An 18,034-nucleotide genomic window follows, 5' to 3' on the forward strand; every position below is an offset into this window, starting at 1 on the left:
TGACGTATCTTTTTCAAGGCTTAACGTTTAAAAGAAATTTTCTCAAATCATTTTTTTCTTTAGCATAATTACAGTTCCTGCTAAAATTCCTGACCCATTTTAACCAGACACAAATATTATGTTTGTAAGATATTGCATAGTGAGCCCCACATCGTAAAGTGGCAAACTAAAGCACGCGGTATTGACCGAAAGAAAAGTGGAAAGTTCTTTAATATAGAAGGTGAAGTGAAAATAGTAAACCAACCCAAATTGCGCGCATGAAAAAAGCTCCAATGGATTACGTGTTGGACCTCTAAATTGTGCAACATATTACACCTCGAAAATTTTAAAATTTTTAATTAATTAATCATTCAAACAAGAAAATAGCAACACGAAAACATTGTTTAATATTCAATGCAAATCTCCGTGCACAGGCTAATTTTTTTTCGGACAATGGACACCGGATTTTGTTGTGGCTGGAAATGAAAGATTAAATACGCGTGAAAATATGGAAATTCTCAATTGAATATTTCCCCATTCGCTGCAGATCATCGCACTGCCATCCCTACCTCGCGCGTTTTTTTTTTTACTTCTTTTGCTGAGCATGGTCCCCACGCGGTGCGATCGCCCCAAGTTGCTGCTGTTTTCTCGAAATCCAACACTCGCGCGCGCAGTTTGGTCTGAACCACCTCTAAATTCACAAGTGTTGTGCCTCTCTTCTTCTTCGTCCAAAACTAGAAGATTTTCCTTCTAAAAGTGAGTTGGTTTTGAAAGTTTTTAAATTTTCTTTTTAACTTTTCTTCCCGATCTTTCTCTTTTTTTGCCACATTTTCTTCTCCAGGCCGATCGGCCTTATTTCCTTGTAAAACTACGTACACGTACACATCGTTTTTAAGGTGGAAATTTGATTTATTTTTTCGTCACCGCGATCTCTTTCACATTGAGTGCGATCATAAAAATTGACTTGGTGTGTGAATTATTTTTTTGCATGAAATCCAGGTCAGACGAGAGTGAGAATTTACGGTGTGAATAGTATCTTGGAAACTTCGAGAGGTATTCCAGGGCATTTTCTCAGCAAAAAAGGCATTGAGAAGAAAATCTTTGCTTTTACAGTGATATCCCGCATGAGACGAAGAAAGTTTATTTTTAGTTCTTTCAATCGATTGAAATGAGTTCTAAAGTCTAGATTAGAACGTTTCTGTTCTGTTTTTTAGTGGTTTTCATTTGACAAAGTTTTCCTAAATTATTTCGCCTGATGAAGTGAGAGTAAAGATCTCGAAACATTTTTTTGAGAAGCTTTGTTAGGTTGTTTATCATGATTTTTTAAATTTTTTAACGAAAAAAACTTGAAGTAATTTTTTTTCTTAACTTGGAGTGCAATAAGATTGCAAAAAAATTCTAATTTTGATAAAAGAAAAAGTTTTAGAGTAATTAGATGGATAATTGATTTTTCTGGAAAATTTTGACGTAAGACTTTATGAATATTTAAAAATTCTTGGACGTATCTAGGTTAAACTAGAATAACGACTAAAAGTTTTAATTTTTTTTTAAATCACTATATTATATGTGAAATATTATTATTCGTTTTACTTTCTCAATTTTAAAATTTTCCAAATTCTAGTCGAAAAGATACTCAATTTAACCATAAAAAGTCTTAAAAAGCCTAAAAGTACTAAATTGAAGTCGAAAAAGTACTAATTCAAGTCATAAATGTACTAAATTCAACCCTAGAAAGTACTAAATTTAAGCTTAACTAAATTTAAGCTTAAAATGTATTTAATATAAGTTGAAAAGAGTTACTTATTTTTTTTATCAAAAACAGAGATTGAGGAGGAAAAGCCTTAGTACTAAAACAAGCCAAAAGAAAGATTATTCGAGTTTAGCAAGGGATGTTTATCTAAATAAAAACATTACGATATTCGGAAATATTTAGATTATTCATCGATATTCGGATGATTTATCAAAATAATCATAATATTCGTCAGATAAACACCCCTTGGTATGAAATGAAGAAGTTTCTGATTTAGAAAACGTTTAAGAAAACGAAGAAAACCCACAATAGAAAATTTCAAAGTGAGACAAATTCATTGAATTGTGAAATTTCCTTATTGTTCTTTCTTTTTGTTTAAAATTTTAATTTGCTCTTAAATAGCGTTTTATGTTTGAAAGAATAATAAAATTTGAAATTATGGCCTTTCATGCTAATTTTCGACAATAAACTATGCGTAAAGACAATCTTTATAATAGAAAAAATATATTACCTCGTTAAATTCATTTAATAACATAAATTTTGATATTTTTTATCCGCTTTCTGTCTTAAAGACACTTAAAAGTTTTTTTTAACCATTTAATTACTTTTAAACATATTTTGCTTCTTTTTTTTCAAAATTTAAGAGATATTTGACAGATGTATGACATTAGTTTTCTTCTGTCAAATGAAGTAATGTCAAAAACTAGCCCTATGCATATAGATTCCTAACTGAAACTGCAATTAATTTCAAGATTTACAAGCAAAAACAAGAGTTGATCTCTTGTTGATCTCAAAATGTTGTTTCTTTTTCTTCTTTTACGCAACAAGAAGATCCACCTTTCTAATCACTGCAACGAGATCGAAAGTTTTCCTCCTCGTACCTGCCATAGATGTTGAACTCGCTATATTTTGCGCGAACCATGATATCGATCGTGGTGAAACACCAACGTCAAATTTTTCTTTTTTAAAATAAAAAAAAAGAAGCAAAAACTTTTACTTTCTTCTCCTTTTGCACTCCCGCCCAAGTGCCCCAGCGAGATTGGCGTCTCGCACCAGAGAAATGGCTGTTCCGTGATGTAATTCGCGCGCAAAAGAAAGTTTTGCCCACATGTGTGTGTGTGCATCAACATTTTAAAATCGCTCAACGTTGGCTAAATTAGCTCATGGTTGTAACAGAAAGGGGGAAATTACGCGTGTAATTTCCCTATCTTGCTTCCCAACTTAATCTCTTGCAAAAAAAATGTCGCTCGCCTTTTTTTTTACCTCCCAAACAGGAAAAATTCAAAGAGCAATTACGAAATTAAACATGGAAATAATTTATTTTTTTATAATTTTTTCTGTGTGGGAGAAGTGGAAGCTTTTAGACATCGCAACTGTAGTAGAGATGTGCGAGAGATCAATACTGAGAATCAACAATGTGTGAATGAAAAAGATTTTTTGTGGTGAAGGTAAAAAGACTTCGCGGTACATTGAAAGGAAAAAGAAATTAGAAATGAATAGAAAGAAGAAATTGAAAAGCATGCAAAATTCATTCCGGTGCGAAGTTGGTAATTTTTATGTAAAAAATTAGAGGATTTTTGTGACCAATAAAATTTTTAATTTTAGGGTATGCATTCTGCACTTTTCCTGTGAGAAAATATCCCTAAATATTGAGAACATTAGACAAATAAATACGTTTCTTTTAGTGTAGGTACCTACTTTGTGAGACTAAAAAAGAACGTAAATTAATTTGAATGAATTTAAAAAAAGTTATTTTAATATCGTTTTCGAAAACTTCGTTTTCAATTTTACCGCCTTTTATGATCAATTCAAGAGGTTAAGATGTTCTAATCATTTGTAAGGTTTTATAAAACCATTCATTTGCGCTTTAATTGATCAAAATCGGACTTGTAGAATCCGAAATATGGCATCTATGGCATCTAAATTTTTAAACTTTAAAGTTTTAATTTGAAGAAAATCCATAAAAGTGTTTTCAAGATATTCAATGAAAATTAATCGAATTAATTTTTTGGTTTTTGGCCCCTTTGCGGTCATCTTTGGAACCTGCGATCTGTAAGAGAGTTATAGGGCTTTTTGTTGGCTTTTATTTAAGTCTGATTTGATCAAAAACGGCTAAGGCGTTATTATGAGTTATGGCCGATTTCTGATGAAAAATTATGGCGGCCATATTGACTAACGGCTTGACCGAGTTTCTTGAGTTAAAAATGTCATAAATATGGGTAAAAGAGGGGAAAAACTAAAAAACCCATTAGTCAAAAAGTGAGAAAATGACAAAAAATGCCATGATTATGATTTTTATCGAATTGTATAGCACCAAAAATAGGACAATAAATCCTAACAAGAATTCAAGAATTCAACAAATTACAACAGTCGTGAAATATTCTACACCTAACAAGAATACCTTAGTTTAGTTATCCGTACGACTTTTTTGCGACTTTCTGTTACATTTTTTTTTAATGAATTGAGCTTATTCTCAAACAGCTTTTTTGTTTAAATTCTTCTCTAAAGTTTTGTAAAATAATTATTTCTTAATTAAAAAAAAATATAAGAATGAATAACAAGAGAAAATTTTTAAAATCTTTCAAAGTGAAATTCAGAATATTCTGAATATTAACATTTCAATAAATTCTGTCTTCACATTTTATTTTCAAACATCATTCAATTAAATTAAATAAAAGACGCGAAAGTCGGAATCTCTCTTTGTAACAAGGTATAAAATAGAGGGCGTGTGACCTATGCGGTAGCATTTGATTGCGACATACACAAGAAAAAACGAATAGATCATAAAATTGCTATTCATGATGCTCAATGAGTGTGAGCAATGAAATGCTGAGGAAATCACTGAGCAAAACATTGACGCAAAATTATTCACATGGTGTTCTTTACATTTTATTTACTCAAAGCTCTGAAACCATGAAATGCGCGAAAGAGTAAGAAATGCCCAAGGAGAGAGTGTGCGAAGGAAATGACTGGAGATCTCATAGCGCGATGTGACCTCTAAAATGTTGGCTAATTCACTGATGACAAAGTATTGATTGATTAGCATTTCACTGGAATTTTCTTTCCTTCACAGTGCTCAAGGCGGTGCCCTTTCCCAATCCCTGTCCCACACCCTCACCCAAAGCCCATGCTCCCTACGAGCCCTACCAATGCACCATAGGGGAGGATTTTATGCGAATGGCCAGGGAGCAGCTGCGTGAGGATGACAACATACGGAGTCAGGCTCTGGCCCAATTCCGGGAGTGGATTGCAAAACATCCGTACATTAAAAGGTGCCGCACAGGTAAAGTCAAATTACCAGACGCATTGATTACGTAAGGTGATCTATAGCTGAAAGATGGAGGAGCGAGACAAATACAAATATGGGGACAGTTTTTGCGATTAAAAAAAAACTTAACCGGCAACTGCATTGTGTAATGCATCGAAGAACAGTCTCTTTAATTGATTTTCTCGATGGAATTTGAGATTTTCATGAAGAGATTATGTTTTAATAGACAATTTACTCATTTCTGATGCAATTTTTGAGGCCAAATATACAAATAAAATAGTTTTTTAGTTAGATGATTCGAATTCATGGAATTGAGGCGCTTTACTGAACGCTCAGACAAAATTTTCACTATTTGGAAGAGAAATTTTTACCAAAGAACTTCTGAATCTAGATAATCTAATTCTAAAGTCTAAAATTTAGAATTTATCAAAATTTTTAACGAAAAAAAAATTGAAAATGGGATCAATTTGGATTCGATCCCAAAGGAATTAAACTTTGAATGATTAAGTGAAAACTTTTACCAACTGATTTAGCAGGCTCTCAATTATAGAATTGTAGGCTTGGAGCCAATTTTAAAGTTATAATAAAGTAGGGGTGTAGTCAGAAATCGAGTGAAGGAGTTGTTTTAGGATTTTTTTTGTTACTAAAGCACACTTGGTTAAAAAGAATGGTTTGAGAGTCAAGATTTATGAAAATTGAAATAAGGTAGGGGGGGGACCGGGGTTAAAAAAGTGAGTTAAGGGTTTTGAAAAAGCTCAAAATATCATATTTCCCAAATAAATAAAGCGAAATGTATAGCTCATTTCTTTAGGAAATTTACTGCCTTATAACTCTTTCTCACAGATCATTTTGTTCTAATTAGCTAGGAAATATGATATTTTAGGCTTTTTCCAAACCCTTAAGTGATTTTATTAGCCTCGCCCTACTGAACGGTTCCTGTTTTTTTTTAAAAAGGTTTTTAAAAAAAATTTGAGTAATTGTAACGTTCGAAATTTTCTTACGTTTGACATTTCTTTTCTAATCTTAGTCGTTTTCTTTCCAACTATACCTATTGGTGTTTATTTTCCCAGGCTTGAAGTTTATTCTAACGCAACGTCAATATTTCTTTTAATGTTCCTTACCATTTATGTCTTAATGGTTTGAAATTTTTTCTAACAGTTGACGTTTTTTTTTCTAACAATAAACGCTCATTCTAAAGTATGACATTTCTTTCCTTATCTATGATATTTTTTCCAATGCTTTTCATTTCAGTTTATCTTAAATATTTCTTCTAACGTTTTTCTTTTCTTCTCCAAACGTTTAATGCTTTCTTCCAAACCCTTTGACACTTCTTTACTAACGTTTGAAGTTTCCCTTTTGACTATGGCTTCTAAAGAGTTTCTTTTAATTCAATAAAATAAAACCTTTTATTGCAATATTTAGTAAAAAAATTGGATAATCTCATGATTAATTTTTCTTTCAACAGATGCCGTTTTCTTGTTACGTTTCCTTCGCACCAAGAAATTCTCCGTTCCTGCTGCTTGTGAAATGCTCGAGAAATACCTTACAATTCGTCAACTGTACCCCGCGTGGTTTCGAAAGTTGGACATTGAGGATCCAGCATTGGAGGAAATTGTCTCAGCTGGCTACCTTGTGCCACTCCTTAAGCGTGACTCCCAGGGACGTCAAGTTTTCCTAAGTTGTGCAGGAAAATTCGATCCTCATCGCTTCACATCGGCCCAAATGGCACGCGTGCATTCCCTGATTTGCGAAGCTTTCATGGATGACGAGGAGAGTCAGGTGGCAGGCTACAATTACATAAATGACGAATCCGGACTTGCAATGGCACACGTGAGCCTCTGGTCGCTCACGGACATACGGAACATGATGAAGTGCATCCAAAATTCCACCCCGATGCGTCACAAAGAAACACATTTTATTAATTTGCCCCACTACGGCAATAGAGTGGTCGAATTCATTTTGACCGTTCTCAATGAAAAGCTAAAGAAGCGGATTGTTGTGAGTATTCAAATCAAGTTTTTTCTTTTTAAATTATTAGTTGGTGTTCCACTTCGTGGCCAACACCAAGTATTGTAATCGTCGGAAAAACCGACCACCTCAGATCGGGCTCAAACTTGGTATGAGTACGTTTCAGACAACCCACATTCCAAAACTGGTGGTGGAAAATTTTTGATCCGGCCGGCCTGCCGGTTATCCTGCCGGTTATCCTGCCGGTTATCCTGCCGGTGGTCGTCATTTTGCCTTATAACGCGAGAACGGTAAAAGATAGAGACTTCCGGTTTGAAGTTTTCTATAGAAATGTGGGTGTAAATTTTCATTTTTTTGCATTTTCAAAATCCAATATGGCCGCCGTCCGCCATTTTGAAATACTGTCAACCACTTCCCTTATAGCTAGAGGTGTGAAATTTTAGTATGTTGTAGAGCTCAGTGAGACGTTTTCATCGATAATTCATACTTGAAAATCGGTCAAGCGGTTTAGCAAATATGGCGGCCTAAAGCAAAAAGTGTTTTTTCGATATATCTCGAGAACGGCTTAACCGATTTTGACCATCTTGGTATCAAATGAAAGGTATTGCGAAGCCCTACAACTGTCTAGAACATTTCAAGTTCCAAGAACATCCGCAAGAGGCGCTAAAATCAAAAACAAAAATTGCCTAACTTTAAGGGGCAATATCTCCCAACATCTGTTATCGTTTTCCTTTAAATTTTGATATGTTGTAGTCTGACTCAATATCTATCACCAGTCCGAAAATGAAGAAATTCTATGTCGCCGTTTAGAAGATATAGCCATTTGAAAAATTCTTGAATTTGAAAAGTTCTAAGAGTCATATCTCCTGAACTGCTTGATCGATTTTGCTCATCTTAGTATCAAATTAAAGGTTTTGCAATTCTCTACAACTTTTTGAAACATCAGAACCCTCTAGAACCACTTCTTCGAAACAAAAAATTCCAAAAACTGTTTTAGTAAAACAAAAAGTCGCCATTTTGTGTTCTGGAGATGACCTTGAAAATTATTGAAATGTATGTCAATTTATAGCCTGTTTTAATACCTTTCCAAAACTAGTCAAGAAATTTCTGTAGGTCTTATAGAACCAAAGATATGACCATTTTTATCCATCAAATTGCCAAATTTTACAAAAAAAAATTAAAGTCTATACTAATTCTGCTCACAAATAGTATTACAACGCATAAACAAATTTCTACACGTTGTGGGACACCAACTCTTATAACTGGACGCGTTATGATTGACTTTTTCGTGGTTTCAATTGTAGTCAAGAAAGACGTGAAAAACCTCCCACCTTAAATATTTCCTTGAAAATCAATTTGAATTTACATTTTATGGGAAAAATAGGTTTTTGAGGAATTTTTGAACTTAAAACAGTTTTGTTAACCCTTTGACGTCATTGTGAAACATTGAATAAATTTGTTTTTTTTTTCATGGCAATTTTTATTGAATGCTCTCAAAAGACAATTTTCAGTCAGAACGTCTTCTTTGGCTTCATTTATGTGCATTTAACGCATTTGTAACTCGAAAAAATAATTAACGTTAATTAAAATTCAGCAAAATAGAATGTTTTACGTTCAAGTCAACGTATTACCCGTTACAACTCAAAGAACTTTTAACGAGTTAAATCAATTTTCTTTCACTCATCAGCTTTCTAAAGATTTTAATATTAACTTATAATAATGCAAAAGAAATAATTCTTTGAAAATCTTAAAAGAAAGTCGAACCGGCTGAACTGATTCTGATGAAATTTGATTTTATAGTAAAGGAGGGCAATACTAACTAAAAACACTGTGTGGGATTCCACCTACATGGGCCATACAAAAACTCCCATACAAATTTGCTATTTTTTGTGAGAAATTTCCATGTTTTGCCCATTAAATGACTAGAAAAAGGGTTCTATTGTTCTAAATAAAATTACCATTTACCCTCCCCTTCCATACACAGCTTCAAATGAAATTTACTCACATAAGATTGAGGACTCGGGATAATTGATTAATTAATAAAGTTCAAAATCGAGATTTTTAAGCTAAACAACTAATGATAACCATTCTAAACATTTCTTTATTTAAAATTTCCCATCAGTTGCATCCCACTCTAGAGGACCTAAAGCGACATATTGATCCATCAATCCTCCCCAAGGAGTACGGCGGTGTGGTGCCACTTAGCGAAATGATAAATCAACTGAAGATTCGATTGCGGCAGAAGCGTCAGGAGATCCTCGCACTTGATGATTTCTACATTGAAATCTCAAAAACAGCGGCAAATTTTGCCGGGAACGAGGATGCCGACATGGATACCGGGGTTGTGGGGAGCTTCAGAAAATTGGAAGTAGATTAAGTTTAACATTCTCTCTCTAATGTATAGAAATTTCCCTCCAAGCACTTTGTAAAACTTTCCTCTTTATGAACTTTTTTTTTAAAAACTTTTTCTGTGCTGCAAATTAACGTAGTTTTTTTAAGGAATTTTCTTTTAGTTGAATGTTGCGTAGTTTTAGTGTGGAAAACTCGGCAAAACGAGTCCAATTAGGTGGAAATAAGTTACCAAATCTGTGATCCTATAGTCAAAATGGGATGTATAAATCACTCAAATAATTTTTCAGCACGCCCTATTTCCCTTTCCACTCTCCTTTCCCAAGAAATTTTTGCTAATTTCTCTATAAAATTTCTTTTATGTCTTTTTTATACTTTCTTCTTTTTTTACTGCTGCTCACTTTATGCTATATAGTTTGTGAAGAATTTTTGCAATATGATTTTTTGGTGCAAAATAAAAAATTAATTGTTCATAGGATAATTATTTTTTGGTTATTAAATTGGTAAAATAATGTCAATAGCAGTGAAATTTTTGTGAAATTCATTCCAATAAAACACATTTCAAAAGAAAAAAAAAACATTTCGTAATATTTATTGCTGTGTGGACATTTCATTCGCATTTTAATTCTTCGAGAGTATACCGCAGGTTAATTAGTTTAATTCATTGCATATCGATGAAGAGAAGACAATAGAGAAATCAATGGAGCTTTGTGGGAATTGGTTTTGGCGGTTACCAAAGTAAAGAGCTTTTGGTAATTGCGAAAGTTTCAATTGAATTTAATTTGTGTGGTGGGTGGATCAAACTTTACCTCATTTTTTACTTGGGAAGCCATGATGCAGCATCCTGATGATGCTGAATAATTGGACCATGGGCGAATCTCTGCTGCGGCAGACAGGATGAAAACAATATAAAACACAATCAATTGATAACGTGAAAAAGGTAAAAAAACAAAGCTAAAATGTCTAAAAGAGGACACAAAATTTTACGTTTAATTTTCATTGATTTGAAAGAAAAGGAAATGGCGGAAGCGTCCTTTTAACCCTTTAAAAATAGCTTCGTACGAAACCAACTAAAGTGTGGAATTGTCTTCGGACAGTCTGACCACCCATAAAGATAAAAAAGATATGTATTTGCAGGCCTGAGGAAGGAGAAATAAAGCTCCGAAACGTCGCAAAAATAGTAAAAGAGTATTTTCAAAAGGTCAGATCCCGCGTTTTGACTCCCAGAAAAAATGTTGATTAGTGGAGCAGTCACATTGTTTTCACCAGGCGCCTCCATCTTAATCTAAATATTTTGTTGGTTTGAAGATAATGTTATGGCTCATCGTCTTAATTGACGTATTTGGGACTTCTATTTTGACAATAAGATAATTTTTTAATCAAATGGAGATGTTCACTGTTAAAAGCGATTAAATACTAGGCGCCCCCATTGTAATTTTTAATCAGAAATGTTTTGTTTTATCCTAAATGATTTTTTTGTCCTCGTGGTCATGTCCTCATTGAGATTATCTACATAAAATCTAATTAATTAATTCCTTAACAATGTTAACGAATAGACTAACATTATTTTAAGAAAGGCTTAGTAAGATTAAGAAAACTTAAGACGTTCTTAAGAAATTTTAAAAAATTTAAAAATACATTTTTTCTTGATAAAAATTCAAGAAAAAATATTTAAAAAAAACTTAATAAATCCTAAGATTTTCAAGTAAGTCTGAATTGGGGCTGTGGATTACCTTAGATAGGATCAGATGAAAACGAAGATTTAGCATGACTTGTGAAGCCCAAGTTTTTCTTAAGAAACAAATAAGTCTGTGACTTGTGAATTTCACCCAAAAAAGAAAAGAAAACCATTTTGTTGATAACTTAGACAGTAGGTTTATTGATATCTTTTAAATTATATTGCCTTAAATACATTTTTTTTTTAGAATTTATAAACTTCCTTCTCTGAATCTGATTGAGTGTCTGCTGGAACCTCCGTGACAATTTCAATCCTTTCGACGTCTTCATTGAACGTCACAATGGATTTTCTCCTTTCCTTCGGTGGACTTTCTGGTTTAGGTTCATCACGCAGCTCACCCGTTTCCACACTTCCATTTTCCAGAGTTGGCTGAACAGATGGAGACAGTCGTTCGGGGTCGTTGTACGTTTCAGATAATCCTAGAAGAACAAGCTAGTTAAATTGAGCCTAAAGTGAAAAGCATCGTTCGGCTGTACTTATTGGTTCCGGGATGTGTCCTTCTAGAACGGCTCGTTTATCAAAGTCGGGATTGAGACCGTTGTCATCAGATGCAACACTTTCATTCTCCATCGTCTTGTACTCGTAAGGTCGGATCCACTTCCACCAACCCCAGAAAGCAGCAATGAAGACTGCTAGAAGAACAGCTGACAAGACTGATAGACCTACAATATATCCTGTTACAGCTCCTTCTTCTCCAATAACACTTATCACTTCCTCGAGCGGAGTAGTTCTTGCGTCGAACTTTTCAGCGACATCATTGAGTCTCCTGCAAAGGAAATTGTTTGAGTAAGTTTGATCACTTCTTCTCTGATCCAAGTTGTTTACTGTTCAATCTGCGGAGTATTGAGTAGCCTTTCACTTGCAAACCCGTAGACAAGGAACTTCATATCTACTGTATCAGAACTCTGTCGTAGTAAGGACGATTCCTTTGCTGCAGGAATATTCGTAGAATGGAGAATAATGATCCTGGCGTCACTAACATTGTAAATACTTCGTCTGATTGCATCAGCATCAGCTAGTGGAACATCTTCAACAGTTACAACGGCGATATTTTCAAAACTTAGTCTGTGTATGGCTATGTTAACATTGGCTCCTTGAAGTGTTCCCTCATCTTCTGCACGATCTGTTGCTATAACCCGCAGATTGGCTAGCGTTGAAGATGCCAGTGCGTTCTTCTTCGGGTAGATGATTCCCGTTTCACTGTCAATCGTGAAGTGTGCGCTTGTTTCGTGAAGAGCGTACTTGATAATGGCATTCTCCCCTTCATCACGATCAATTGCTCTGACCTGAAGAACATTGCTAAGAAGGAGTTTATCAGCTAAGCTTGGTTCGGGATAGCCAAAAGTAAGACCAGTTTCGGGCGTTGGGTAGATGATCTCTGGTTTATTGTCGTTTTCATCGTCAACGATCACATTGAGAATGGTAACCGTAGAAGCGTGAGGAATATCGTTTGTGTAGACGTACTCCTTGGGTCCGTCTAAATCTCTTGGAACAGCTTGGCTTGCTAACCAAGAGATTGAACGCTTTCGACGTATTTCAGGTGTTTCAGGGCAATCAAGCTTTAGGCTGATCTGAAACTGCGGTATCAACATATCAGCGAATATTTCAGCTTCCCTGTCGAATTCGATCGATTTCAGGAGTTTATTCTCAATGTAGAAGTACTCTGGAAGTAATGTTACGTTAGAAGGAATGATCTACGAAGGAAAATATAAAGGGAAGTTAAGTGCAGAACTTTCCTCACCTTGATCATTTGGTTGGAAACCGAGAATTTCAAATTCGCAATTTTCAATTTGCGTACTCATTATCTCATGTTCTGCATTCTCCTTTAGACGTCGTACCATAAGGCTTGTTTCAACAGGAGTCGGAGAGCACAGTTCGTTAGCTTCAACAATAACAGTCACAAGGGCTCTACCAACTTTTCGTTCTCCATCTACGAGAATCGAAGCAAATACCTCGAATCCATAGACTTCTGGTATAAGTTGCTCCAAAATGCCTATCTGGCCAGAAGCGCCGTCAATTGAAATTTTTTCCCCTAAAGAATCATCCTTGAAGTTGAGGGAGTATTCAATAACATCCAGAGCTGATTCATCAGGATGACTTGCACGGACTGCTCCAATATTTCCCAGTTGACCGTAAGAGACGCGATATGTGTAGAAATCTTCCTGGAAGACGGGGCCTTCGGGATCAGGACAGAGCTCAGGTGGAGGTTGTGTAGGAGGGCTAGGAGTAGGTTCAGTTGGTCCATCAGTGGGGAAAGTAGGGCAGGTGACTTCGGGACAAGGCGTTGGTTCTTCCGTGGTTGGAATCGTGACTTCTGGACATGTTTTGAGGAGATCAATGAGAACTGCTGTAGCTCCCTCCTCAACTCCCGGTCGTGTTGCAACAACCATAAATTGCAGGAAGTTCTTGTCTTCTAGTTCTTCCTCCACAATCTGCTCCTGAAGCTGGATATTTATTACATTTTGAATATTTGTGAATGTGAAGAATCTCGAATCATCGCCTTGTAGACTAAATTCCACCTCCTCTTCGTCATAGGTTTCCGTATCGAGGATCACTGATGAACTCATTGTTAGGATCAGGTCTTCATTCATTACTCCCGTATAGAGAGCTCTCTCGAAAATTGGGCGCATTATGAAGGTATTCTCGCCATCGCTTTCAATGTAAACAGCGACCGTTGAGCTTCGCCCACCAATGTCCGTTGCAGTAATTTCAAATGCAATACTGTGAACGATGGAGAGGATCTGAGTTTTTGTGATCATCGTTGCGTAGTAGGTTTTGGGTTCACGCGATTCATCTGATGTTCCAACAGTTATAAAATCCGATTCAGCCGTGAAAGTTACACCATTTTCTCCAATATCAATGTCACGAGCTGCTATTTCCTGTAATTATTCATTGGATGTTGAAACCTTAACAAAATGGTGGCTTATTTTCTAATGATGTTCCTAAATGTTTTCGTTGAATAGTTAGGAATTAAATTCGACAGTTAATTAGTTACTGATCTTTAATTTTGAAAGTTATCGCGGTAAAACTTTATCACGATCTTGCAAATTCTTTAAAGAGCCCATCATTTAAGTGAATTATTTATGTTCGCCATTTTTTATTAAATAAATCTTAATTCTATCTTAGTTCTGTCTCTCCTCTCTTGTTGTTGCAGTAATTTTTAAAAAAATTGTTTAATTTTTTGTAAAATTCATAAGTTTTTCATGCCTTCAGCATCCTCAGGTTGTGTAATTAGTTTTCCCTCACATTTCCCACTTATGACGTGATTCACACAGCATTAATTCAATAGTTTTTGACCACTGAGGATGACACGCAGAGTGTCGAAAGCTCTGGCAATTCGAATGTTTTAATTGCTCATTCACGAAATCGACGCTCACCGGAAGGAGAATTTCAAAAATTCCCAAATTCTCAGTCTAAATCTTAATATTTAAAAAACTATGATCATTGATTGCATGAACTATCATACTAATAACAAATTCAGTTATAATTTCTCTGCAGCGCGGAAAACTGTTTTTCACCATTATTGGAAATGGTGAATTCCAGACTATTTTCCCGTTAATATTGTGGAACCTTCCAGTGCACGTCACTGGAATATTCCACGCCTATTACGGCGCCATTATTATTTTGAAATCATCGAAATAATGGGCCTTATTCAGCGACCAAGAAACCCTTGAAATTCGCTTAAAATCTTTAAATTTCAGTACAAAATTCAAAGATTTCAAGGATTTCTTGGTCGCTGAATTAGGCCCAATATCCAAACTATTTCTAAGATTTCTAATTATTATTCAAGAAGAAAATTTTCACCTGGAAGACAGTTAAATCAAAATTCGCTGGAAGCGGTAGAGGAATTTTGAATTCATAGATTGGTTGCAGAAATTCGGGATCGTGATCATTGGACACCTCAAGTGGCTGTATGAATGTAATGTCCCTCGTGAGGCTGACACAGGTGAAGGAAATGGTGACAATAATGGTGACTTTCTCCTCAAATTGGGCATAATTCGGGAAATCTTCAGTTGTGAAGAGCGTCAGTGCTCCAACTTGGCTATTGTAGTCCGCATTAATGAAGATTCTTCCTGAATCTGCATTATTGGTGATATTGATGATGTTCACGGTGTCCTCCATGTTGTACGTTGCGAGTGTTGATGGCTGCCCAATTGCTATCATTGGCAGTGAAATGACATTGTCGTTCTGGACATCAGGTATGGTGCATCCTGACGGGGGAAGTTTTGAAGAGTTTTTGATTGAAAATTTATAAAAAAAAATAAAATAAAATGTGAGTCGTGTGAATCATGTACACAGAATGACTATTTCTTGAGAATCTTGATAAAAGAAGAGCAAGAAATTGGCGAAAAAAAAGTCCGTTGACGAGGTATATCGACAACGATTTACAGCACTCATTGTGAATACAACGGACAGGGGAACACAATTAACAATCGAGTGGAAAATTGGCTCGATAAGATTACGAAGGGAAAAAAGACAAGGTTTAATTGAAAGAGACCGATAGACACTGAAAACATCTTGATGGGGAAACATTTAAAATTTTTGGCGAATTTGATCATTTTCTTACGCAGTTTTGTGACATTTTTTCATGTTTAAAAAATTTAATTAACTTCCAGTTTTTGATTTATTTTTAAACAACTGAAAATCGTTTTTTTTCAATTTCTAACTCACGTCGTGACTAGAAGAAGAATTTCAGCGATATTCTGAATTAAAGAATAAAGACGATGTGTGAAGTTTTTCAGATTTAGAAACTAAAATTTTATTTTTAGGAATTTTTTTTAGGTGAATTTGGTCTAAAATCTTTTCTTTCAATTATCGTGTTTAAAGATTTTGGATATTCTGTAAAAGAAAATTGCAAGATTTTGACAGCTTAAAATGTTCTAAATTTGTACTAAAAAATTTAAATTAATTTGTCAAAATCACTTTAAAATTTTCAGACAGAATCAATCCTTTAATTCCAAGAACTTGAGAAGTTAATAAATTCACTTAAGAACGTTTATCTGAATGAAATTATTTGGATTATTTTCTAAAATTCGAAAAATTGTCAAAAAAATAATATATTCAGCCAATAAACACCCCTTGAAATTCACAACGTTCAATTAAAATAGATTTTTTTTAATGATCTAAACCTAAATGAAATTCATGGAATAAATAAGTCTTGTCCGAGAACTTTCTATCTCGACACTTTCTTAAATCTTTTCCTTCATTGAAATTGATAATATCACATAAAATTTACTGCCAGGAAATGACAAGAAGACGCATCCACATTAAGCCACTTGACTTTATCTCATATTTACTTTGAGCACTGATGCTTTGCACGTTGATTATGCACAGGTAGATCAAGAGAAACCATTTTGCTATTCTATTCACCACACTTCTCACAGATTTATCCTTCAGACCCATTTTTTTAAAATTTAATTTCTAGAAAACTTCCAGGACATTACAACGAATTTTCCACCAACGTCCATCCACTTTGAATTCCAAATGCGGACTGCAAAAGCAAAAGCGCAGACATTATCGATTCCCCTTTGCAATCTTTCCCTCATATTGGCTGATAAGGTTGGTAATTGAAAGTTATCAGGGCCCCAAAAAATAAAACATCAATAGATAGGTGAGTGTATATTTATTGTCGTATAGAGAATAACAGCTGAATGGCCAATTAAATGCTACTAAATACCACCCTGTCTTCTAGCACATAGAGACCTTTTAATTAAGTTAAATGGATTTTTGCGAGAGTGCATATACCTATAAGGAAAACACGTCAATTAAGGTCAAAAAAGTACGATTTTTTCGATAAAATTCCCCCCAAATAGTGTTTGGTTGTAAATTCCCCGATTTATTTGATGATTAAGAGTTTTATATTGTTGTAGGGTTTATGCATCGCATCAGTTGTTGGAAAGTTGTAAAGATAAAATGATTCTGGGAAAACATCTCCTACATTTGTTTTTTTATTTGATTTTTATGAACAATTTATTAATGAAGATCGTTTTTTATTCCTGAAAAGATTAAAGGATCTAAAAAGATTACTTTTTGTCCGAATTTAGTACCTAAATTTTTGATCTATAAGTTTAGAACTTCTAAGGCTTCAATTTAGTACTTTTATGTTTGATTTTTAGTACTTTTTATGCTTTTGTTCCTAAATCTGTGTCTTCTTATAATTAAAATCTAAGAGGTTTTTATCAGCAGAATATTTAGATTTCCTTTTGTAAATCATCCAAATAATTCCGATGATCTGAATATTTGGAAAAAAAAAACGTTTAAAAGGAAACGTCAAACATTAGAAAATATACGACTAACGTTAAAATTAACATTTCTAAACTTCAAATGTTTACAAAGAAATATTAAATAATTTTAAAATCAATTTTCAACGTTTTTAAAAAAAATCATCCCAAAATCTCTCTCTTGAAAAGATTTCTGACTACGCCCCTGCAGAAAGAAGGTCCAAAGGTGATTACAAATGGTTCAAATCGTAAGGATATGCGCATTTTATTGTCCAAATTGTCACAATAATTCGCATTTAGATGCCCTATCTGTTAGGCATGATAGCCTTCATGATCGAAAGTGATAAAGCTTTTCTGGAGATATTTAAAGAAATTTTTCATTCAGTTAGTGAGTCAGTTTATTACGTGCCTAATCAATGAATGTTCCAATTGATGAGCTAATTATACACCTATACGTTCCATCTTTGATAAGCCTTAGGTAAGTACTATTGTTTTCAAAAAGAATTTCTTTTTAAATCCAATTTATGCGATAAGAATAAGTTTTATTTAATGTCTTGTTATTAATTTATTTGAAAAATTTGAAAAAGAAATAAAAATGTTACACAAATTGAAAAATCTGTTTCAAAATTTCTCTCATTCATTCATCCTGTGTTGCCATGCCAAAGGATTCTTGTTTAATCAATAATCCTTTCAGTCACTTTTCTGTGTCGTTCAATTTCTCAGAAGAAAATAATAATAAAAAAAAGAAAGTCTCAGCAGAA

General features: G+C 34.3%; 2 protein-coding genes across 2 annotated transcripts; one reads left to right on the plus strand and one right to left on the minus strand.

Annotated features, from left to right (window-relative positions):
* The first annotated feature begins 610 nt into the window (after positions 1-610).
* Positions 611-9,892, plus strand: LOC129792542 (clavesin-1). The gene is made up of 4 exons (XM_055831670.1): positions 611-735; positions 4,803-5,012; positions 6,463-6,995; positions 9,088-9,892. Coding segments are annotated over exons 1-4 (999 nt in total). The 5' UTR covers positions 611-734; the 3' UTR covers positions 9,343-9,892.
* Positions 9,893-11,164: 1,272 nt separating this feature from the next.
* On the minus strand, positions 11,165-16,542 carry LOC129792543 (cadherin-related tumor suppressor-like). Its single transcript, XM_055831671.1, has 6 exons — positions 16,350-16,542; positions 14,857-15,263; positions 12,794-13,931; positions 11,878-12,715; positions 11,529-11,818; positions 11,165-11,471 (listed from the first exon to the last, which is right to left on the minus strand). The coding sequence occupies exons 1-6, from the start codon at positions 16,453-16,455 to the stop codon at positions 11,236-11,238; spliced, it is 3,015 nt and encodes a 1,004-aa protein (XP_055687646.1). The 5' UTR covers positions 16,456-16,542; the 3' UTR covers positions 11,165-11,235.
* Between the last annotated feature and the right edge of the window lie 1,492 nt (positions 16,543-18,034).

This window comes from Lutzomyia longipalpis, chromosome 3, assembly GCF_024334085.1.
Source record: "Lutzomyia longipalpis isolate SR_M1_2022 chromosome 3, ASM2433408v1".
NCBI lineage: Eukaryota > Metazoa > Arthropoda > Insecta > Diptera > Psychodidae > Lutzomyia > Lutzomyia longipalpis.